The sequence below is a fragment of the Sciurus vulgaris genome (genome assembly GCF_902686455.1).
Source record: "Sciurus vulgaris genome assembly, chromosome: 15".
NCBI lineage: Eukaryota > Metazoa > Chordata > Mammalia > Rodentia > Sciuridae > Sciurus > Sciurus vulgaris.
In genome coordinates this window covers 88,815,500-88,838,859 of record NC_136476.1, presented here as the reverse complement: position 1 = coordinate 88,838,859, position 23,360 = coordinate 88,815,500, and the positions used below count along the sequence as shown (strand labels likewise).

General features: G+C 63.2%; 1 protein-coding gene across 1 annotated transcript; it reads right to left on the bottom strand.

Annotated features, from left to right (window-relative positions):
- Nucleotides 1-507: 507 nt before the first annotated feature.
- On the bottom strand, nt 508-22,889 carry FAM163B (family with sequence similarity 163 member B). Its single transcript, XM_079111937.1, has 3 exons — nt 22,584-22,889; nt 2,457-2,572; nt 508-1,898 (listed from the first exon to the last, which is right to left on the bottom strand). Exons 2-3 carry the CDS (start codon nt 2,547-2,549, stop codon nt 1,482-1,484), a joined length of 510 nt encoding a protein of 169 aa, XP_078968063.1. The 5' UTR covers nt 2,550-2,572; nt 22,584-22,889; the 3' UTR covers nt 508-1,481.
- Nucleotides 22,890-23,360: the final 471 nt, after the last annotated feature.

The following is a 23,360-nucleotide window of genomic DNA, read 5'->3' as shown; positions in this document are numbered from 1 at the left end:
GCAGGGCCGATGGGGCGCAGGCTCCAGGATGGGGGGGGGGGGCTGCACTGAACGGGGGCGAGGAAGACGAAGAGGGACGTGGTGAGTGCCCTGGCCGGGGGCTGGCCACCAGCTGACACCCCCCCCACCCCCCCAACCCCATCTCCGGAATTGCGCGGGTGCTAGAGAGAGAGCACGGAGGTCCTGCTGGGGCCTGGCTCGGGGTGGCCAGGGCCCTGGGCAGCTTGTCTTTTAGGGAGGTGCCTGTGCTGGACGCCTGCCCCACCTGGGGCTCCACGGCAGAGCCCAAGAGAAAGGGGAGCCCCCAGCAGGAGGGGACCTTGGGTCGTGCTGCTGAGGAAGAGGAAGTCACCTCCTACTGGCAGGGCAGGAGAGCTGTGCTCAGACAGTAGCCCGGGCATGGGGCAGGGCCCCCGGTGGCCACTGGGCGTCATCTCCTCCCGGGACAGAGGGCGCTGGAGAGGGGTCAGAAGGCCCGGGGAGACTGGTCAGAGACTGGTCGGAGCAGCGAGCTCTGGCCGGCTGGACCCACAGGGCGCTGCAGGGGTTGGGCCTGGGCCTTGCTCCAAGCAGGAAGTAGGTGGGAGGGTGGCCCGATCTTCCTGGACACTGGTTCCTGCTGAGAACCAGAGCCCAAGGGCTCCCTGAGGCCAGCCCTCATCACACAGGTGGGGAGACCGAGGCCCATGGTTGGGAAGGCCCTCCAGGTCTCCTGGTGAGATGGGGACTTGCATCCTGGGCCACAGCTCGCCCACCTCCCCAGCCCTGGGTGTCTATGCTTATTGGCCAGGCCAGGCCTGGGGACTGGCCGTGCAGTCTCACCTCCGCCCGCCTCCCTCTTTCATCAAAAGCAGACCAGAGAACAAGTATGCCAAGAGCCCTGCTGTCCCCGGGCCCTCCTGGTGGCAAACCTGTCCATCTGCAGCACGTCAGGGCAACAGGGGCCTCAGCCCCAGCAGATGCCTGGGGGTGGGCAGCAGAGGGGAGGGGAAGGGGCCCAGTTCAGGGGTGGGACGGAGTCCTCGGTGTGCAGGGAGGCCCGTGCTGCAGCGCCCCTGGCATCAGAGGGCACCCCTCCCTGCACAGACAGGAAGACCAGGGCCCAGGGAGGGCATGGCGTGGCCCAGGCCGCACAGCCAGATGGCTGAGCTGCTGGGAACAGAGGCCACTGCCCCGCACCTCCTGGAAGCAGGTCTGGCCCTGTGCCCGAGAGCGGGCCCTGCCTTACTGTGCAGCCCCTGCCAGCCCTGGCACCTGGCCTCCACCTGTGGCAGCCGCACTGGGGTTCACTAAGCCTTATCCCTGTGGAGGGCTGGGGTGCTCCCCAGGCCTGGGGGCCCCTGAGGGCAGAGCTGTGAGGAAGGCTGGGCTGAGCCTGGGCTGAGGCCTGGGGCCCCGGGGGCGTGCCATGGGGATCCTGCCATGGCCTGGGGGCCTCTGGAGAGGGCTGCCAGGCTGGCTGTGCTGGGCGCCGCAGTGCCTCACACGTCTGTGCTGACGCTGCGGCTCCGGGAGAAGGCCTCGCGCATGGCCGACAGGCGGTTGGGGTTGAGCGCCTGCAGGCCCCCGAAGCCCCCGGCGGGCAGCTCCAGGTCCTCCTGGCTGATGCTCTTGTAGGCCACGCGTCCCCCGCCGTTATGCACGGCCTGGGCCTCGTCGTCCTCGGCCTCCGGCTCTTGCAGGAAGAAGGTGGGCGGCTCGTAGTGGGAGCAGCTGCGGCAGAGCGCACGGGCCTGCGGGGACTTCTGGCGGAAGGAGGTGGCGGCGGCTGGGTACAGCGCCGGCCCGTTGGTCAGCACCAGGTTGCGGTTGGAGTGCAGCGGGGGCAGGTGCGAGTGCACAGCGAAGTCCGGTTCCTCCTCGTCCTCCTCGGACTCGTCCTTCTTACAGCAGTAGTACTGTGGGAGAGGGGACCTTGCTGCGCCTGCCCGCCCACGCCAGAGCGCCCGCCCACTCAACCCCTGCAGGCCTCCCAGCTGGGCTCTGTGCCAAGCGGTGGCCTCGCTCCCCTCATCCAGAAGCCCCTCTTCACCTTGCAGGTGGAGAAACTGAGGCTCAGAGGGGCGGCAGAGCTGGGGTCCAAGCCCCATCCAGCCCCAGTGGCTGGTCCCTGGCACGGGGCTGCGCCCCCTCACCCCGCAGAAGGCCCCCACCTCAGGAAGATACAGGGCCTCTGGTGGCGCCAAAGCAGAGGTGGCCAGGGAGCAGACAGGGTAGCCCCTCACCTCCGCCTTCCGACTGGGCAGCTGCATGCCAATGGCTGGGTACTTTGCCCTCTCTGAGAGGCAGAAGCCCTGGGTGAGCAGTGGCCGTCATCCCTGAGCCTTGCGGGTGGAGTCCTCAGCAGGGTGGTCTGCTGGGCACCTCCCGAGGCCTGGCTCTTCCCCACCTTCCGGGGCCTTCCTGGGGCCACGCTTGGGGCTCCCCTGCCCTGGGCCCTCCCTGCCCTGATGTACCTGGAGCCGGCAGTAGCACAGAACCGCAATGATGCAGAGCAGAATCACAGTCGCCAAGATGCCCCCGGTGATGACCACGGTCCCGGCTGTCATCCGCCCTCTCCTCCATCAACAGCCTGCGGGCACACCGCCAGCCCCAGGGTCACCCGGGACTCCATGCAGAAGCCACCCCTCTACTCCAGAAAGCCAAGGGACTCGCCCAACGGGGAGGTACCCGACAGGCACGCGACAGGCAGGGGCTCAGCTTGGGATGGGGCATGTGGGAGGAGACCAGGTCCTCAAGGCCTCAGCCAGCCTCCCTCCCGCCCCCAGCCTCAGTTTCCCACCAGCTAGAGGTGGGAGCTACTATCGCAGGGTTTTGTGAAGACCTTGCACTCAGCAGGCAAGCTGGGCACCAGGTTCTGTGACCTGTTTCCTGCCTTCTCACCTGATACGACCATCTTTATTTTTCTGAATCACTAAATTTTCTTGTGCAACAGCATTTCTGACTGTAATCTATTGGTTTCACTCAAATGATGCCTTTTCATCTAAATGCTCAATAGTGACAATGCTTGGACATTAGACATAAAAATCTACCATCTTCACTTTTTTCCCAGTGCTAGGTATTGAACTCAGGGTGCTCTTCCACTGAGCCACACCCCAGCTCACTTGTTTTTTTATTTAACTTTTGAGACAGGGTCTTGCTAAGTTGTCCAGGCTGGCCTCAAGTTTGCAATCCTCCTGCCTCAGCCTCCCCAGTCACTGGGATTACAGGTGTGCCTGCTGAGCCTGTCTGCTGTTTTTAAGTGTGCAGTTTCGTACCATCAAGAAGATTCACCTGGTAGAATTTTTTTATCTTGCAAAACTAAAAGCTAATTCCTTCTTTATATCTAGCCTGCTTACATTGAGAAAAAAATATTTTTAGTGATGTTTAGGGTTAGGGGACTCGTGCATTACAGAACCTACTTCAATCACCTCTTCAGGACTAATTGTTAAAAGTGGGTGCGGAGCGCAGGGACCTGCCTGCAGCAAGCTCTGTGGTGGACACGGCCTGGCAGGGGCAGACTGTCACTGGAGCCCACGCACCACCCATGAGCATTGCTCACTGTTTGAGGTGTGGGCTTCAAGGCTCAGTAACCTGCCCGCGAGGTCCTGGCCATCCCATGCCCTCCCGCGAGCCAGCAGGGCGGCCAGCACCCCGTTCCTCCATTCCCAAGCTTCTTTTGTCAGTTTGTTTTGTGGTAGGGTTGGACAGGAGCGACTGGAGTTTTGGAGGGGGGTCCCAGAGCATACCAGTTTACCCACCAGCCCTCACTGCCAAATCGGACAGGCGAGGACTGGCAGAGCACCCAGTCTGCGAGGTTGAACGGCTCTAAGACGCTGCGCTGTGGCTGGTTTGTGCGTCGGGACGTGCCTGTGCTGGCCCTGCAGGCCGACTCAGCTCTCACAGGCCCCCTCCCGCCCACCGCGTGGCCAGTGAGGAAAGCTGCCTTGTGCATGTGCAGGGTGCGCGGGCCTCTCGGGCCACCCAGGCACTGCTGTGGCTCTGGCTTCTGAGCGGCCCCCTGGCTTCACTGTTGGGCAGCGTCGACTCCTATCTCTGGTCCTGGCATGGCTGGGCCCAGCTTTGCTACCAGATGGCTTCGGCAGCCCAAGTACGGTCCAGACGGGCAATTCCTTGAGGATGTGCGGACCGGTCACCTCCAGGTGCAATCCGTTCCCTCATCCATTCACTCTGGTTCTTCTAAACAAAGTGCTGAAGAACCTCCCAAGTTCCCAAACTGCTGACCCAAAGCACTCTGGGATGGGAAGGTGCAGAGGCCAATCCCACCGATAGGGATTTGTGGACTATGCTGTGACCATGAGTCCCTGGCTGCTTTCAGCATCGCCACGAGGCCATGGGCTCGTTGAAGAATCTGGATCCAGCGGTCAATCTTTCTGATGTTATATGGCCACACTGGGACTTGGGTCTGGAGGTCCCTCGGCTGGCTCTGGTGTTGTTCCAGTGTGACCCCAGGGACTGCCGTGGGGTGGCTCTCCGACAAACCCGAGGGCAGGGTCCTCAGGGTTTGCTGGCACCAAGCGGAATTCGCACGCTGTGGCTGCTCTGGGTCCCAGGTCGAGTTGCTGAGGCCCAGTGGCCTCTTCGGTCAGCAGCTTGTTTTCTACTTAGGTCAACTTCCTTTTCTGTCCCTGTATGTTATCATCTTCGAAATAACGTGACCGATATCTTTACTAGCAAGTCCTCTGGACGGAGTTTGGTCTTGTGCCAACCTCTTTACGCAAGTAGTCAAAAGGTAGTTCCAAAGTCCCCCTCAACTCTACATCTGCTGCATTTTTTCTCTTTGTTTTTAATTTTAAATGAATTTAATTTTGTTTGTTAACCATAGAAAACACTTGGTCCCAAAGTCCACAGCGTGACACGTGCATTCAGTCTTGCTTCCGTCCCTGCCCCTCCCCTCGGCGTCCCCAGAGGTGATAATTTTGCTTAGTTCTGGGTTTATCCTTCCATGGCTTCTTTCCAAACACAGAAAACATGCATCTCCTTTCCCTTTGACACGCAGTGGCACTTCCTACGCGGCCTCTGCACCTCCCTCTGCTTCTCCTTTCCCTCCATGGTGAGGTGCTGGCCTGGCCTCCTGGCAGCTGCCTCATGCCTGGCACATGGAGGAGCTCATTCCAGCCACCCGTGGGGTCCTGTGCACAGGCACCCTGTTGCCTAAGGAAGAGCTTCGTGTGTGCACGTCTCTGAAGTTCTTGGTGAGCCTGCCAGAGCCTTTCTGGAATTTGGGTTGATTAATCCTCCTCCAAGAATGTGGGAGAATAATGGACAGGCAGGATTTCGGTCCCAAGACGCAAGGTCTGGCTGGGAGTTGGGAGGCCTCGTGGCGTCCCCGCAGACTCTGAGCCAGGTGGAGGGTCAACACCAGGCAGGGAGGCACCCAGGGCGGGACATGGACACACACTGACAGGGCTTGCCCAGGCCATGCTGGGAACCAGAGGCTGGAACCCGGCCCCTTGACAGGCAGGAAGACGGCAAGACAGAAGACACAGACGGCAAGGTGCAGACAGGCTGCTCCAGACACAAGCAGCAAGACGCAGGCGAGAAGGAGCAGCGGCCCCGCGCGTTCCTGGGAGCTCTGCTTGCCCCTCCAGTCCACCCCAGCCCCAGGTGGCTCAGGCCAGCAGGCCAGTTGGTCCTCCAGGCAGGATACTGGAGGCAGGGGCAGGGCGGGCTGTCCAGGTTCAGGGCAGAGCCCTGGCTGCCACCGTCCTGCCCTCCTCCCCATGCTGGGGCTTGCAGGGACACCGATACGGCCTTGGTTTTTCCTGGGGCTGCAGAACGGACTCTGGGGAGCCTCCTCCGGGGTCAGGGCAGCCTGAGGAGGTCAGGTGCTGGGCCTGACTGAGGCCCAGGAGGGGCAGGGGCCTCCCAGAAGACCAGCCAAGCCCTGGGCCCCATTAGGTCAAGCTGTCTACATGCACCATCCTGGAGAACAGGCCTCTCTTGCAGCTGACAGCCATGGCAGGGACCCAGGCCCCACTACCCGTGTGGGGACCACAGGGGCTCAGAGGTCGTTCCTGACCCATCGTCCCATCTGGCCCCTGCCAGGCCCAGCCTCCTCTCTGTGAGGTGCGGCTGCCCGCTCAAAGTGAGCAAAGTGCTGACGGAGAGGTGCTGTGACCTGCCGGGCCCAGCAGCAGCAGGATGAGGAGGCAGCGAGGTCCGGGCTGCCCTCTGCTGCTCCCTTCCCTACGCCGAGGCCCAGGTCTGCGGCACACCTGTGGAAACGGCACTGCGTGGCCCCATCTCTGTGGCCTCCTCTCTGAGCTCTGCCCGTGCTGAGAGGCTGGTGCCCAGAAGTACCCTTACTGCTGCCCTCTGGCCACAGCTCACTGGGGCTGGAGTGGACATGTGCCCAGGCTGGCAAGGCTGGCTTCTCTCCTCAGAGATGGAACTGGTCCCTGCTCCCAGGGCCTGGGGCAGACAGGAGCAGTCAAGCTGGCCAGGGTGGGCATTTTGGGCCACATGTGTGGACAGCCAGAAGCAGCTTGTCCTGGGGGAACAGGATGGATACAGAGGCAGAGAAACCGACCTCTGCTGGGGTCCTGACCCTGGTGTGAGACCCTCCCCCGAGAAGACGTGGTCTGAGTGGGCTTCTGGTATCTGCCCCAGAGTCGTGGCCCTGCTGCCTCCACGGGGACTCACTGAACGGGGGAGGCGAGGGGAGGACCTGAGTGTGGTCAGCAGTCCTGATGGGCCAAATGCAGTGACACTGGCCTTGCTGGGGCTCCAGGCCAGGGTCAGTGTCCCCGGGGAGTGTGCCGGCCAAACCCTGGGAGCCGGGACGGGGAGTCAGATGGAGAGTGCAGGAGGCTGTCAGGGCCAAGACCTCGGGACAGGAGGCAGGGGCTCTAGAACGTGCACTCAGGGACCCTGCCGGCCAGCTCAGCTGGGCCTCCAGTGGGCTGCAAGGACAGGGCCCCAAAGCCTCGGCCTCCCCTCCGTCTGCTGCCCCAGCCCTCTTCTCTGCTAAGTGGCACGAGGGCAGCTATACAGTCGGACAGTGTCTCTCCCTGGGCCTGTGCCCTCCCTGGGCCTGTGCCCTCCCTTAGGTCTCTGCGAGAGCTGGCCGTGCTCCCAGGCCCAAAATGGCCCCTCACTCGGCCTGGCCCTTGGGGCCCGGCTGCGTCTCCTCGGGCCTGGGTTCCCTCCAGCGGCAGGCAGCCGGGAAGGGTGCTGGCTCAGGCCAGGTGCCCAGGGCTGTCAGCAGCAGCCGCTCCCACACCCGGCCGTCCAGCTGGAGCCTCTCCGCCTCGCTCAGATACACGCTCGGGGAATAGCAACACCCGCCGTGGGCGCCAGGGCCAGGCCAGGCACAGACGCACACGCCGCTGGCAGCTGCCCTCGCGCCTGGGCCTGACGTCACCCACACTGAACTCCAAACTGTCCCAAGGGTGACGGTGCCATTGCCCCCTGGCCCTGCCCTGCCTCTCCTCTGTTCTCACTGTGCGCCACTCTCTGGGATGCCCTACCCTCAGACCCACGCTGCCATCGACGCCAGGCACATGCCTTCCTCCTCCAGGAAGCCTTCCTGAACTTCACGGAGCCCCAGGACCTCAGGTGCCAGCACTGGGAGGGGCCATATCCCCCTCCACACAGTGGAAGGACATACCCTGTGCTCACCCCTCCCTGCCTCCTGCTGCCCTCCAACCTCTCCTTCCAGATCCTGCAGGCAGACTCCGCCCCACCATGCCCCTTGGGGCCTGTGTCCTGCGGGGGTATATCCTGCCATCAGTTGGCTGTGACCTAGGGTCAGAAGCCTCCCTCTGGCCTGTTCCCTCACCCACATAGGCAGGCAAGTTTGGCCAATGGACTCTTCCCGCTCCAGGGCCTGGGTGGCTCAGCCACGGGATGCACTTAGGGAGTCACAATGGGCAACAGTGCCAAGCGGCCGGTGGAGACTGAAAGGGAAGGACACAGACCCTCTGCTCTGCATGCTTGCCTGAGACCCAGTGGCCAGGACACCAGTTCTGAGACCAACTAAGCTGCTGCCGGGGAGATCAAGGGTTGTTTTGGGGCCCAGGGCTGGAGAGGGAGCTTTAGGTGGGTGAAGGAACCAGGGGGCTTCCTGGAGGAGGCAGCTCCTGACTGGTCCTGGTAGGAGGGCCGTCTAGACTGGACTGGGCCTGTGGTGCAGGGAAGAGCACAGGCGGACTCGGAGGCAGGGAAGTGCCAGGCGGCCCTGTGACAGCCTGGCAGAGCCACCACTGCCTGTTTGCAACCCAGCAGCAATTCCGAAGCCTCCTGCTGCCAGCCAGTGCGATTTAGTGAGACTTGCTGAATTGTTAATCTGCCCCCTGGGACCATAAACGGTTTTAAAGCTTTATAAACAGCTTTGCTTCCCCACCCCCACCCCGACTTCCACAAGGGCAGGCTGGAGATGGGGCCTCTCTGGGCCCCGCCCACCCTGGAACCTGTGCATGGGGCCCTGGCAGGCGACAGTCCCCTTCCTTAGCCCCCGCCCCCCGCCTTGTCTGGGCGGCCGCCCTGGCTGTCTCTCACTGGGGGGCTCACGTTGTCTCCCCACTGACGACCAACTGGTGTGGACAGGCGGGCCGAGGCAGGAAGCACCTGGCAGCAAAGCCAGACTCCAGCCTCCACCTGCCTCCCTGCGGAGCTCCCCACGCCCTCCCTGTGCCTGCCCTCAGGACCGCTCCTCCTAACTTCTCCCAACTCTCCTGTTTTCCTCCCTCTTGCTGGTCTCACTGGCCTCAAAGGCCTTGAGGCTGGCAGAGCCTCCAAGGTCTGTGGATCTGGTGCCCCGCCCCCAGCAAAGCTTAACGAAGGCTCTGCCTGCCCCGCTTTCCTGAGGTGCCCAGCGCTCCTGCAGGGGCCAAGGAGCCGAGTTTGGTCAGGCCTGCTGGCTTGCGGAGCCCAGAGACTCCCAACCTCTGGTTACCAGAGCTGGGGGCCTGGTGAACACAGTGTGGGGCCGCAGTAGGGCCGAGGGGCCCAGAACCTGCTGGCTTAACACGTGCACTCATTTCCAGCCGGAGAAACCAAGGCTGGGGCAGACAGGGCTGGCTCTGGGGGCCAGGACAGAGCCAGGCTGGGAATCTAGGCTGGCGGCCGCCGAGGCTCTTCCCCATGCGGCGTCTCCACAAACGTGTCCGTCTGGTTTCGAAGGCTCCGGCTACCTGGAAGCCCAAGGGCCTGACCTCCTGGAGCGGCAGAGTTCCTGTCTAGACCTCCTCCACATTTGTTCCTCATTTCACGCTCCACGGGCTCCTGGCTTCCTGTGTTTGTTGGGTAATAAACAGACAGGGACTTGCAGCAGCGCTGGGCTGCCCCAGCTGGTCTCAGAGACCATCCAGAGCCTGCCAGGGGCGGGCCTCACGGAGGGGCACCTGGAACGCTGGCCCCCAGCTCGGTCTTCCACCCAGACCAGCCCCTGGAGCTCAGGGGGCCAGTGCCAGGGAGGGCCAGTCAGGGTTCCCAGGGTTTGTGGTCTGTTGGGAACCAAGAAAATGCCCATGGCTGGGAATTAGTGCATCCAGACCCAGCGGGCCCCACGTCGCTCGGGAAACATGGGTGCCCTGGGCTTGCCAGCTGCTGGTCAGGGCTCCCTGAGGGGCACCAGAAAGAGCACAGCAACTGGGCATTCTGTCCAAAGCTTCTGGTGCTTCATGGACACGCTGAAATCTCCCCTGGACCCTAGAAGAGGAGCCCCGGGGTCAGTCCCGGCTCAGCGCTCACCCTGCGTTCCCTGCCCTGCCCTGAGCCCCGTCCGGGGAGGGAGCTCCACGTGGGACTGTGGGTGAATGACCTCTGGCGCCCTTGAGCTAGGAGAGGGGCTGAAGGAGGGGGGCGGAGCCACGGGAAGGGCACTTCTCTTGCTAGGGCCTCTCTTGGGCAATGTCAGGGTTGGTAAGAACGTGGACGTGGCTGAGCCCTGTGAGCTCTCTGCCACATGGCAGTGGGCATGTCTGGTGCCTTGGTCCCCTCTACAGCTTCTCCCAGGTTAATGGTCTTCCCTGGTGGCAGAGGGAACTACTGTTACCCACAGGAAACTGCCATCTGGGAGGCAGCTCTGGAGCATCTCTTTGCAAGGAAACCTTGACCCACGTTTTCTGAGGGTAAACTGAGGACAGAAGGGAGAAGCGACCCACCAAGGAGACAGGACAGCTGGTTGACAGACACTGCTCTGTGCCCCGGGGGGCCTGTCGGAGCCCAAGCCTGTGTGAAATTCATGCCACAAGGCCACCTGGGACCAGCCCCTCAGTCCGAGAGCCCAACGGCCAGAGAGCCCAACAGCCAGAGGAGGCCCAGCCCTCCAGCGTGGCTTGTGCTGGGGAGGCAACCGGGGGAGCTGTGGGGCTGGAGGAGAGGAGCCAGAGCAGAGGCCAGGGCCACAGGATGCCTGAGGCCCAGGGCCATGGCTAGGACCCAGAGAACTGGAGGAAGCAGGTGTCTGTGCAGCTGGGCTGGCAGGGGTCCGAGCCTCCCCATGCCTGGAGGAAGGAGGCATCCCAGCTGGGGCCTATCCCACACCTCCTGGCAGGGGCCCAGAAGAGCAGGCAGCAGCCTCCGTCGCGCCAGGGGCCACAGGGGGCAGGCCTGGTCTTCAGTGCAGTGGAGGGCTGGTTGGGTAGCTTCAGGACAGAGGGGGCCCTGCTCAGGGTGGCCTGCGAAGCACTCTGGGCCTCACCAAGATGAGGTCACTACCCACCATCAGCATGGCTGGGGCCTAGCTGTCTATTTGAGGGGGGCTGTGCCCCTCATCTGGGAGTCGGCACGTCTCAAACCCCAGTTCTTGCCCAGTCTGGCAAACTTACTGCTCCAGACGGGAGCTTTCAAGTCCTTTCCTAGGTCTCTCTCAGACCCTGGGCAGGGCAGGGGAGGAGGGGAAACAAGAAAGGAAGAGAGAGGAGGGGAGGGGGACAGGGGAGGGAGGGAGAGAGGGCAGGAGGGCACAGAGGGGCAGCCTGGGCCGTGTTCACATGCCAGGTGCAGGAGGGTCTGGCCTGCCTCTTCCTTGCCCAAAGCGGTGATTGAGGCCCAACAGAGTAGGGGTCTTGCCTGGGACACCCACCCAACTGCTGCAGTGACCTGAGCTGCCTTGGGGCCCCAGGGGAGGGGGCATCCGCGGGTGGGAGGAGGGCCTGCAGAGCCCCAGCCTGTCCCAGGAGCCCCCAGGCCTCTCCTTGTCGAGGCGTGTGTCCGTGGTGTATGTGGCTCACACGGACCTGGCCTGACTCAGCCCCAGGGTTCCCACCTGGCCTCCTGGTCGCTCTGCTGAGCTTCTGGCTCACTCAGGCTGGCTCTTGGCAGTGGGAAGCCCACCTTCTGGTACTAAGCCTCTGCACAGGAGGGGCGCGGCACCTTCCCACAGTCCCCTGGTCCCCAGGGCAATCCAAGCAGGGTAACCGTCAGCCCATTTCATAGGCAATGATCCCAAAGAGAAAGCACACAGCAGGGGTGGCAGTAGGGGTGACTCTCTTAGAGCGGGCATGTCCTCTCCTGCTCCCGCCCTGGCTGCCTGTAGGGGGAGGGCATTGCAGCCCCCTCACCCCACACCCCTGCAGAAGAGAGCCTCACCAGGCCAGGGACCTGACCCACACCCGTGGCCATCCTCTGCCACCAGGGCTCAGCGCAGCGCGAGCACACAGCAGGGCTGATTTAATGAGGCTGGGCAAGCACGCTAGGATCTGGGCGTGCAGAGGTGCCAGGTGTGGGAAGGGCCTTGCCCTGCAGCCCCACCCTCACCTGCCTGCCCCCTCACGCCTCCTGGGCAGGTAGGGGCAGGGGCCACAGCAGGTCCAGAGCTGCGGGCCAGGCCAGAGGCCGGGGCAGAGGAGTGGCCACATTCAAGAGCCCAGGCAGCGTGTCAGGAAATGTGGGTGGAGAGCCCACGGGAGCCCGGCTCCGCGGCGGATGGACTGAATTTTCTCCCCTTTAAAATGACAATGCACAGAAGTCGAGTTTTTAAACCCTTTCTGCTGCTGGACTCAAGTGGGGCTCTTTTTTTTTTTTTTTTTTTTTTTTAATTAGTTGCTTCCTCTTGGGAGAACTGAGTGCAGCTCCTGGTCCCGTCCAGGGACCTCCTGTGGACAGCAGGGTGCTGGGCAGGAGCCTCAGTGCGCCCACTTGTCAAGCTCGGACCGGCCTGGGCACACTTGCACCGGGGCGGGGAGCATCCTCATGCAAAGGTAAGAAACCCGGGCCGGGGGGAGCAGCCCAGGACCCGATTCCAGACCTCAGCCCTGCGGTGGCTCGGCGGCTCGAGTTCAGTTCAGTGTCCGGCAAGGCCCTCGTTGACACCAGGCACCCCGGGAGGAGCTGACCAGGCTCTGAGGCTTGGTGGGTGAGCCCTGAGTCCTTGATGGGCAGGTGCAGGCCAGGCTCTGTGTCCCAGTCACACCGCTGCCCAGAGAGCAAAGGCGTGGGGCACTGTGAGGCAGTGAACCCCGCCAGGCGGGCCTCCCTCTTGGGGGTCCTCTGCAGAGCTGCCCACTTCCCGGGCCTGAGGAGCATGGTAGAGACAGGCAGGTTTTACAGTCCATCCTGAGCCTGTATGATGTCTGGTTCCGTCCCACCTGGACATTCAGGTGGAACAGCCACACCCAGCCACACTGCAGAGCCAGCCAGGGCCTGCCACCTGACCTGGTCACGCTCCCTCACCAGATGCCCATTGGTCATCTACTAAGCGCCTGGTGCTGGTGAGATTACAGCTGCTAGGGCAGGACCCTGCCTGTCTGTGCCTTGGGTCCAGGTGGCAGGGGGTGTCAACCCCTCTCTTCTCCCTGGGCTGGGTCTCCCGGGTTGCCCATCTCAGCCTGTCGCCCACTCCACTATGCACGCGGCCCTTCAACCCGGGGGCCTTGTCCACTGAGCCCGCAGCACCCGCCACGTTCCCACCACCAGAGGGCAGGCTCCAACCTCTGGCGCCAGGCAGCCTGCCAGTGCCACCTCCCCACCCGTCACCCCGACAGTCAGCCCCGGGTCAGCAACGTGGGCAGGAACCCCAGCTCTCCTCCTGAATGTCAGTCCCACACTGAGGACACAGGGCAGGACCTTCAACCCCTGTGCGTCTCTCTCCTGGACCCCTCCTGGGGTGGCCCCTCTCCAGTCCTCGCTGCTTCTCTACCTCCTGACCTCCAAGGGCCTCAGGTCCAGGGCTCCAGGCCCCAGACCCTTCCATGGTGTGGCCACGCAGCCTCACTACCCAGACCGTCTTCCAGAAACATGGGCTTCCAAGGACTTGGCCCCTCAGCCTGCTCCGCTTATTCCCTGGTTGTTGTTACTATATGACGACATCCTGGATTGGGAGTCGCTGGGGACAGGGGCCCCGTCTGCTCTGCTGCTCTTGTTTTGTTCCAGCGCACGCTCTCAGTTGACTGGCAGTGCTGGCGAGAGAGCAGGTCAGAGCTGGCCTGGTGGGAGGGCATGTGGTGTGGTGGTGGGCGAGGGGCCTCGGGTGACGGGTCCGTGGGGCCGGAGAGGAGGGTGCCTTGCAGGACTGGGGGCTGCACGCATTGAGGGGCAGGGAGTCAGGTCACCTGGGCTCCTGGCCTGGGCAGCTGTCCATGGAGCACCGGGTGGGCCCAGAAGGCTCCGCATCTCCAGGCAGATTGCTCACTCTCTGTGTCTCGGTCAACCCAGTGACAACAGGAGGGTGAAGGCAGGTCACAGCTCCTCAGGAAGACCAGCCCTCATTACAGAGAAAAGTTACAACGCTAGAGTTCCTGCCGTGACGAGTAAGAGTGACAGTTTTATTGCCAGGACATGGCAGAGGGGTGACGGGAAAATCCAGCCTGTCCGCCCCGGGTCCCTCTTGAGTCCCATCTCCGGTTGCTCAGCTCAGAGGCTCCCTGAGAGTCGCCTAGTGGAGGGAGCCCGGGGCAGGTGGAGGGAGCCCGGGGCAGGTGGAGGCCCAGGTCCCGGTGCTTACTGCATGAGCCACCCCAGGGCCCTGCCTTCTCTCCAGGTGCCTGCACTGGCTGCCTGCTGCCCGGCCTCTCCTCCTGGCCTGCTCCTCCTGGGCTTCCTCTCTTGTGCTGCCCTGTCCAGCTGCCTGGACTGTCAGTGGCTCTCCTGCCCAGAGCCCTCGCTGCCCCTCTGCCCCTGCAATGCCAGCTCCCCTCGGCCCCGACAGGCTTTTACTCAGATCTCAGCCTGACCACCTCTCCTCCAGTGTCCACTCCAGCCCATTCCTCCCAACACCACATCAGGCTGCAGAGGGAACCTGGGCTCCAGACCCCGTCCACACGATGGCAGCTGATGGCAGCGCCAGACCATGCTCCTGTGGGCGGCAGGCAGGGCGGACCCTCCCCTATCCTAAAGGTCTGGCACAGCAGACGCCAGCCCCCGCCCCCTCCCATCTCCCCCTGCGACTTCCTCGCCACCCTCCCTCGGACAGTCGGCAAGACTGGGGCTGTCCTGGGGGCAGGGGCTCCTTATTCCCTTCTGCGCTTGGACTGTTACTGTTTGCATGTAAGTTGTCCCCCAAGCGCACGTGTGAGGCAGTGCAAGAAGGTTCAGAGGAGAAAGGGTTGGGTTGTGAGAGCCTTGACCCAGTCAGTGAATTAATCCCCTGAAAGGGATTAACTGAGTGGTATCTGGAGGCGGCCAGGGTGTGGCTGGAGGAGGTGGGCACTGGGGGCAGGGCTTCGGCATGTATATTTTGTATCTGGAGAGCGGAGTCTGCTTCCAATCGTCATGTGAACTGCTTCCCTCCACCAGTCTTCCTCCATGATCTTCTGCCTCACCTGGAGCCTCGAGGAGAGGAGCTGCTGAGTACGGACCTCTGAAACCGTGAGACCCCAAAAAAGCTTTTCCTCCTCCATGATTGTTCTTGTTGGTCTTTTAGTCACACAGCGAGAAAGCTGGCCCCTGCAGGCTGCCATGTCCCAGTCGTGAGCTTTTAGTTCAGTAGGTCTGAGTGTGACCTCAGAGGCCTGGGGTCCTGCCCTCCCAGGAAGTGGGCTCCTTCCGCTGCCAGGAACCCTGCCCCAGGTGAGCAGGGCCTAGTCTCAGCCCTCGACCTCACCACGGGACTTGTCGCCCAGAGGTGGGCAGATGAGTGTGCACCAGTTCTCATGTCCTGGAGAGGGATGAACCCTGGGATCAGGAGAAGAGTGTGGCCCAGAAGTGGTGGCCCAAGGAAGTGGACACATGCAGAGCGACCCTGAAGGCCAGCTGGGCAGAGCCGCCCCGGCTTTCTTCAAGTGAGAAGGGCTGTCTCGCTGTTCTGAGCTGCTGGATGCTGGGGCGGCTTGCTGCACAGAGTCTCTGTGCCCTGGGTGGCTGATACCTAGAGAGGCCTGGGCTTTGACACCCAGGCTGAGACATGCAAAGCACCACACCCTCGGGAGGCCCGAGGAAGCCGCTCAGAGAGGAGGAGGACGCCGCGGCAGAGCTGGCAGCCTGGAGCCGCCCTGGGCCGTCCCCCTGAAGCCTGAGCTGTGCCTTCAGCCTGGGGCTCTGGACAGGGTGGGAAGCAGGGCTGCTCCTTCCTGTCAACCTGCCACAGGTGAAGGTGAATGAAGAACAGGCCGGGACAAAGGACCAAGCAGCAGGGTCCCCCGGAGCCAGGAGGCCCACCCAGCGGCCAAAGGGAGGTGTGGGCTGCTGCGCTCGTCCCCTGCTTCAAGTGAAAGGCGGGAGGACACTAAGGAGGGCCCCAAGCATCCACTGCCCTGTGTCCCTCGACCTCCCTCACTCCTTCATCTATTCTGCCATCCCAGGGGTAGGCCGCCACGGCCCAGTCCTGTCCTGGGCTCAGAGGCTGGAGGAGCCCTCTCAGGCCTCCAAGCCCTCTCCATGAGGCCCTGCTATGGCGGGGCAGTCGGCCACCCCACCGTCACTCCCATGGGTGAGGCTCCGGGGCGCCTGGCCTGGTGGCCGAGGCCTCCTGGAGATCAACTTCTCTTTTTTAAAAAGTGGGCTCAGCCATTCTTAGTGAGGGTAGGTGTGTTGAAAGGGCCCAAGTGACAGGTGGTCAGCATTGTCACTGCCCAACAGCAGCACCGGTTCAGGGCCTGGCGGGCAGGCCTGCACCCTGGGCACTGCCTTCTGACCCCTGAGGACCCTGCAGGCCCTCCTTCTGCAGGCCCTCTGAGCCCCTCCTTCCCTGCAGGGGTCCTGCTGGTTGGGGACGTTTTGAGGGAAGGCACTGATGGGGCCACTTCTGGCTCTAACATAGAGGTCTCCGTACAGAAGGCCACCCGAGGCCCTGCACACGAGGCTGGCCCTCCACCCACAGGGCCCACCCGCTGCCCAGCAATGATGTGCTGAGTGCCGCTTGTGTGCAGGCACCTTTCCAGTGCTGTGCCCAGGGGTGGCAGGGTCAGCAGTCCCTCTGGGGCTCCGAGCCCCAGAAGACTGGCCGAGAGGAGCCTCGAGCTAACACTGGCACCTGGTGTCACAGGGCCACTGGAGGTGGCAGGGCCGGGGGTGAGTCCCTGAGGGGTGATGGAGTGGAGGCCTGGCACTGGCCAGGCAAGGTCCTCAGGCAGCAAGTGGGAGGACCTCTGGGGGGAAGGGTCTCAGAGTGTTCCAGAAATGAAGGCAAGCCAGCACACAGCAACCCAGCAGGGTCTGTCCCAGCAGGGCTCCAGGGGCCCCACCAGGGGTCTGGGCGCAGCCAGGGCAGGGTGGACTCTAAGAGAGGACCCTTAGCTAGGTCCCCCTGACTGTAGGCAGAGACCCCAGACCCCACCCTCAGGTCCCATCTGTCATGCTCCTACCCCGTGTCTGGGATCTTCAATGGTGATAGAAGGGGAAACAATGCCCATTTCTAAAGGCCAGGAGACTAGCGCACAGAGAGGTTTAATAACCTGCCTGGGCTCACCAGCGAGGAAGAGCCAGCCAGTCCTGGCTGCTGAGAACACCACCTCCCTGCCCCGCCCCCTCCCCTGCCTTCTGCTCCTTCCCCTGCCCCTCCTCCCTGCCCCTCCCCCACACCTTCTGCTCCCCCTCCTCCCCCACTCCCCTCCCTCCATTCTCCTGACCAATGATGTGGATGCTCCCAAGACAGCAGAATGGCGGAACAGTGACCACAGAAGGACATCCGGCCACTGTGTCGTGAGACCATTCTGTTGAAACAGAGGCCTGGCTGGTAGTTGGAGGGGCTCTCTCTCACACGGGGAGCTCCACAGATCCTAAGTCGGCTACTTTTAAATTTCATGAATGGGTTCACCTGGGCCAGGAGCCCCCTACAAAATGAGTGTTTCAGCCGAACGAGCCCCAAACCCAGGAGACACCAGCAGTGGCCACGTGGCAGGGGCACTAGGATGTCCTGGCAAACTCGAGTCCTTTCTCCACTGCCTTCCTTCAAACCAGGCTGGGATTGTTGAATACCAGAACGCCCCCTCGAAGCAGTGGCTGTCTTTGACCTGCTCAGAAGGGAGGCCCGAGGTGGCTGCTGGCCCTGACCGGGTCCCCTTTAAGTCCTCGGGGTGCGCCCGGCTTTGGAGCTGGGCCGCAGTGAACAGGAGCCTCGAGGGGCACTTGCCTTTGAAATGGAAAAACGAACATCTTCATTCTGCCTTAGGGAAGTTCCCTAATGCACCACCTGGGGCTGCATCTGCCAACGCCAGGAGGAGGGACCTGGAAAACGTGTGTGGACACGCCATCCAGCACGCAGGTGAGCCTCCGTGCTCCTGCAGGCTGCTCCCCTCCCCGCCCCGCCCCCACCGCCCCCGCCCGCCGCAGCCTTTCCCTCCGTGCCTCCTGCCACTCTTGGCAAAATACTAATAGCCAACGCTAGGGGGATGCGCTGGCAGGCACCACACAGGGCTGGCAGCTGGAGCCCGCAGGGTGGAGGGAGGGTGCGGCGGCCTCGGCCGGCACCAGGAGGGCAGTGCACTGAGGCCAGGGCACAGAGCGAGGTCTCAGTCCTCATCCTCTTTAAGGGTCCAAAGCATCGGGAGGAAGCAGGGGAAATTCAGGGGCGTCTTTAGCAGGCCACTGATGATCTGCCAGTCACCGTCGGTCTCCCCTGCCTCCAGTGAGGGCAGACATGCCCCATCTCTCTGCCACGCCTGCTCCCTCACTCTGTGCTCTCCCTTCAGCTCAAGTCCGGTCTCCAGGGAGCCTTGCCAAACAGCTCCAGCCCAGGGCTGCCTTCCACAGGCTGGGACCCTGCCTCCTTGCAGCCACGTTACCACCCATGGAGAACTGTCCTGCACCGAGTCTAACCCTGCTCCCAAGTGCGCACCCCTAATGGCCCACAGGACCATCATAAACCATCCAGGGAAGGCCATGAGGATGGCTGTCCGTGCAGAGGATCACAGTCTGTGTTGGGCTGGGCGTGCAGCCCGGTGTAGAGTGCCAGCCACGCCTGGGCAAGGCACGGGCAAGGCGTGGGGTCCATTCCACAGCCAGACAAAAGAGGGGCAAAGGGCAGGGGAGTGGCCCTGGTCCAGGCAGTCCTGCGTGATACCCAGTGTGGCCAGCACCGCTGCCTGCCGAGCGAGCACCAGGTGTGGACTCGGCCAGGAGCCAGGGGCTTTTACCTTGTAGATGATGAGCCCAAAGAAGCTGATGGCTTTGCTTTCCTCTCCTGGCAGGTGAGTACTGCTTTTACTAAATTGGTACAATGTACACTAAAGCTGAATGTGCATTAGGTAGACATTAACGTAGCACAAAAGACAAAGGCACCCGTTAGGTAAGCGGACAGTTTTCTGCTGTAGTGGCCTGTGTGTCTTGAACCGTGTGCACAGGTCATCCAGGGAAGGAGTCACCCAGGAGGGCCGGAGGGGCGGGACACCTGCACCCTTCACCTTCCCGGGATGCTGCCCCCGCTGCTGGTCCTGATTCTCCGGCCACAGATTTATGGTCGTAAGTTATATGCAACAAACAAGAGAGTGGCCTCTTCCCCAGGGGTCCTAGACTGAGCTCAGGCCCACAGACAGGCAGAGCCAGCCTGGGACTGCCTGGGGTCATCTTTGCCTGCAGAAACTTGGACCTGGGTGGGAAGCACTGGGATGCAGGTGGCAATGGCTCTGCTCACTTCCCACCTGGTGATCAGGGAGCCAATGCCATCCCACAGTGGGCACTGCCTGCTTGTCAGGGGCAGCCCTGTGGCCAGGCTGCCCAAAGCCACCTCTGGCACTGCCATGGCTTCCCTGGGTACACCTGGCCTGGAAGAGGTTTCACTAGTGCTCGGCAGTAGGGAGCCCCCACCCCATCCAGTGACACATCTGACAAGGTGGATATAACCATTGCCATTTTATGAATAAAGAATCTGGGGCCCAGAGAGATGAAGTAATTCCAACAGGGACACACAGCTTGGACATAAACAGTTCTGCTCAGGCCCAAAGGCTATGTTCTTACTAACATGGCCACACTGCCAACTCAGTAGCCAAGTGAATGTGGCAGATGTGGCTGCGGCCCCGGGAGCCGGGTTTGTTCTGGGGCCACTGTCCAGGTCCCTGATCAGCCAGCTCCTATCCTCCCTACTATCCCAGCCTCCTGGGAAAGCTGAGCACACAGGCACAGGTGACTGGCTGGAACTACCTAGGACCACCTTTGGCGAGGACAAGTAGTGACATCCTGCCAGGGCAGGACGCATGGTGGCCTGTGGCTGCACTGGTGCTGAGGGACAGTCTTCCTCCAGGTACCCCAAGCCCAGGCTCCTGCTGCTTACATGCAGCCCACCCCAGTGTCCAGCCCTGTCCAGTCACTAGCCTGGGCTCTGCTTAGAGAGACCGAGGAAGTGATGCCTGCTCTGTCCTGGGCTGTCTCCCCACCGCCCCAACATACATACAGCAGCCCTGCGTGCGCGCCTGTGTCTGCCCGCCTCTTACCATCCTGGTCCAGGCCTCGCTGCTCCCCTGCTGGAAACACACAGCAGCCTCCTCCGGGGTCCCTGCCTCCTGCCTTCCCTCCATGCTGCAGCCAGGTAGAGTCCTCTAAAGTCCAGGCTTGGACTTGATGAGGCCCACACCTAAGCAGGGCTACTGGGTCTGGCCTGTCTGACTCCGACCCCCTCTCTAGCCCCACTCACATAACCCCAGGGAAGTGGGGGCCCAGGAGCCACATCAGGGCTCAGAAGAGTAAGGCCCGATCCCACAATCAGGAAACTGCAAGCTGGGCGCCGACCCCAGCCCGGGCCTGAGTCCTAGGTTCTTGCCACAGCCCACCTGTGTCCCCAGCAGCAGGAGCGGCCCTCCCAGGCCTTCCTAGGCAAACCCAGCAAGGGGGCTGGACCAAGGTACCAGGTTGGAGAGGATTTGACAGCTTGAGTCTGATGAGGGGACCCAGTTCCTACGGGAACAGAGCTCTGAAAGGAGGCTGCGCCCCCGGCCGGCACTGCCCGGCTTCCACGGGGCAGGAGAAGGACGGGCAAGCGTGGAAGGCACCGGCCTTGTCGCACCCCTCTGGAGCAAGTCCCAGGGGCCAGGAGCAAGGAGGACCAGCCAGAGAGGAGCAGCGCGGTCCTGCGGAGGCCCTCCCCGCCCAGCGGCCACCTCGCTCAGGTCACAGGGGTCCAGGGGCTGGCCAGCACGGGTGGGAGGCAGCTGAGGGCACCCGGTGACTCACCCCAGACGCGACCCAGGGCCCCCCTCTCTACCACACAAGTTGCTGCCGTGTGGGTCAGACTCGCTGCGCTGGAGAGGACTGCTGGGCTGCTGCCGCTCAGCTCCCCTTCTGCCCAAGAACTCCAAGCAGGACGCGACCGACCGGACGTGGCACATCTCCCCTCCCCCGGCCGTCGCCACTCGCTGGAGCCCACTGCCCTCGCTCAGCAGGCCAGCCACGTAGCGGGACCCGGGCGGGCTGCAGCCGTGGGTCCCGGCCTGGAAGCCTCACCCAGCACCAGCACGGAGGCTGGCAACCTAGAGCCGGCCCAGGGTGCAAGACCAGGGTGAGGGCGGCGGCCGTGGGTGGGGCCGCGGCTCAGGTCAGCCGGCAGATGTGCCACTGCTCTTCACTCCCTCACCTCCGGGACTACAGGGCGAGCGCTTTGGCTCCATCCGGGCTGAGAGGAACAGCTGCAGGGGCCTCCAGGGGACAGAGGAGGATCTGTCCCACCCTCGTACAGATGGGGGGCTGAGGCCTAGGAAGGGAGCGTCACTGGCCAAGGTCACCCAGAAGGCTGACTCTTTCCACTCGGGCCCACCCTGCTCCAGTATGCTTGTCCATGCTGCCCTGCCAGGCGGGCATCAGTGTGGTGCCTGAGGCTGCGGCTCCCTCCCCACCTTCCCTGAGCCTGTGCTCCCCACAGCATGGCATACCCCAGAGACCAGCCGGGCTCCCAGAGCGCCCACTGCCGCCCCAGGCACCGGGCGCTGAGGCCGGAGGGCCTGTGGGTCCTCCCCAGGCCGCAGCCTGCAGGAGGCATTTCCAAGCTTGCCAAGTGAGTCCAGACGAGCCAGCCTCCCAGGAAACCCAGGGGACGGGCCCAAAACCTGGGCAGAAATGACACCATTGGTGTTTCCTCCTGGCATCAGGCAGACGCTCAATGTGCTGCCCTCCAAGGCAGAATGAGGAAGGACGCTCCCACCTGTCCAGCCTGGCTGCAGCTGTGATGAACTTCCCCAGCTCCAGATGCAAACTACCCACACTTCACGAGCCAGTGCAGAGTTCAAGCCGCCCTCCCCACAGTCCAGGAGGTGTCTGGCCAGCAGAGCCTTTGCCACCCTGTATGTGCTTTCCCAGCAAGCCTGCACTCCTCGGGGCTGGACGTCTTCACTGTCCCTGGAAGCCCCTCAGCAGCCTGGCTTGCAGGGAGAAGCCTGGTGCTGCCCCTCGCTCTCCTGAGCCCGGCCTCCTGGGAGGGGCGGGGGGCCTGCGGGGGCTCAGGCTTCAGGACAGCCCCCGTGGCCTGGAGGAAGGCCATGAGCGTGACCCTGGGGCTCCCTGTCTCAGAGCCACAGACGCACACTGGCAGGACCACACCTGCCCACAGCCCAGGCCTGGATGGGACACGGTTCTGAGCCTGCTGGGGTGAGGAACGGGGGCGGGAGGCGGCGGGGTGAAGTTGCTCTTGATTTTTGGTGCTTGGAATCTTTTCACTCCTGGCTGAGAAAACACAAACGCCAGTCTGGTGACCCTGTTCCGGTCCCCACTATTTAAGCTGAGGTTTCGAATAGACCAAAGGGGCATGAGGTGGTGACAGGCGGGTTTGAGTTCAGCTCCACCACTCACTGTGTGACCTTGGGCAAGAAACCAAACTTCTCTGGGCCTCAGTGTCCTCATCTGTCAAATGGGACCTATGACCCCATCTCAGGGGTGCTGGGCAGGTTAAGTGCCCTGTGTGGTGCCTGCCTGGCAGATGGTACGTATCAGGAAAGGAAAAGGTCTCAAGTTCAGGCAGCAGAGAACGGGGGCAGGTTTCCAGGTAGCTCTTTGGCAAACTTTCCCTCCCCAGTCCCCCACCCCAGGCCACTGTTGGAGGGAAACGATGCCTCCCTTCCCACAGTGGTCTCCCAGCCTCTCCCTGACTCGGTTCACTTTGAAGGTGGACCACGATGGGACATGAGGTGCTGGCCCCGTATCTGCGCGTGGGGCAGGGGACCTGGCGGCAAGGTGGCTGGGGCAGACTGCAGTGGGCGACTTGGGCACTGAGCTGGGTCTTCCCAGCCTGCGACGTCTGCTCCCACACCCGCTGACCCGCGCGCCCGCTCGGCCCTTACCTTGAACCATGGGAACGGCGCTGCCCGGGCCGGCCGAGGACTTGGGCGCACGTGACGGGGCGGGCGGGCAGGCGTCCGCTCCGGGCAGGGCGCAGCTAGTAGCGGCCGTTGGAGCCCAGGCCACGGCTGCGGCCCCTGCTGGGGCCGGGCTGGCGAGGCGGACGCCCAGAGGCCCCTGGAGGCCCGCTGGGAGGCGACTGCGTGGCTAGGAGGGAGCCCCTGCCAGCTGCGCGCTGCGGCCGCGGCTCCGGACGCCCGGGCTAGCTCCCTGCGAGCTGCACGCGCGGCTCCAGCCCAGTCCCGGGCGCGGGGCGCGCGCTGGCGGGAAGGGCGCGCGCACGAACCGCGCGGGGAGCGCGCGCCGCGGCCCCGCGCGCACCGTCGGCGGGGGCTGCGGGGAGCTGTCCCCGGTGCTGACGGCTAGTCCGCTGTCGTGGGACTGGGCGACCTCCCGCAGGGCACGGGCGCCCCACAGGGCTCGGGCCGGAGCCGGGGCGCCCTCTGCTCTTCGCCTGCGGGTTTCCCTGGCGATCGGCTGGCACTGTTTAGGGCCCCCAGTCAGGAGGGGCTGCTGCCTATAGACAGTGCAGCCTGGGGCAATTCACTGGTCCTCGGTGCTGGGGCTAAGAGCAGGGCCTTTACGGTTGGTCCGAAAGTGAGAATCAGAGCTCTCCAGAGGGACGGCCCATCTGAAGTGCTTCATGAAGGCTCGCCTTTGTTACTCCTCAGTTCTCTGGGTTAGCCACACGGAGGGATGGAGAGCAGAGGCTGTGCCTA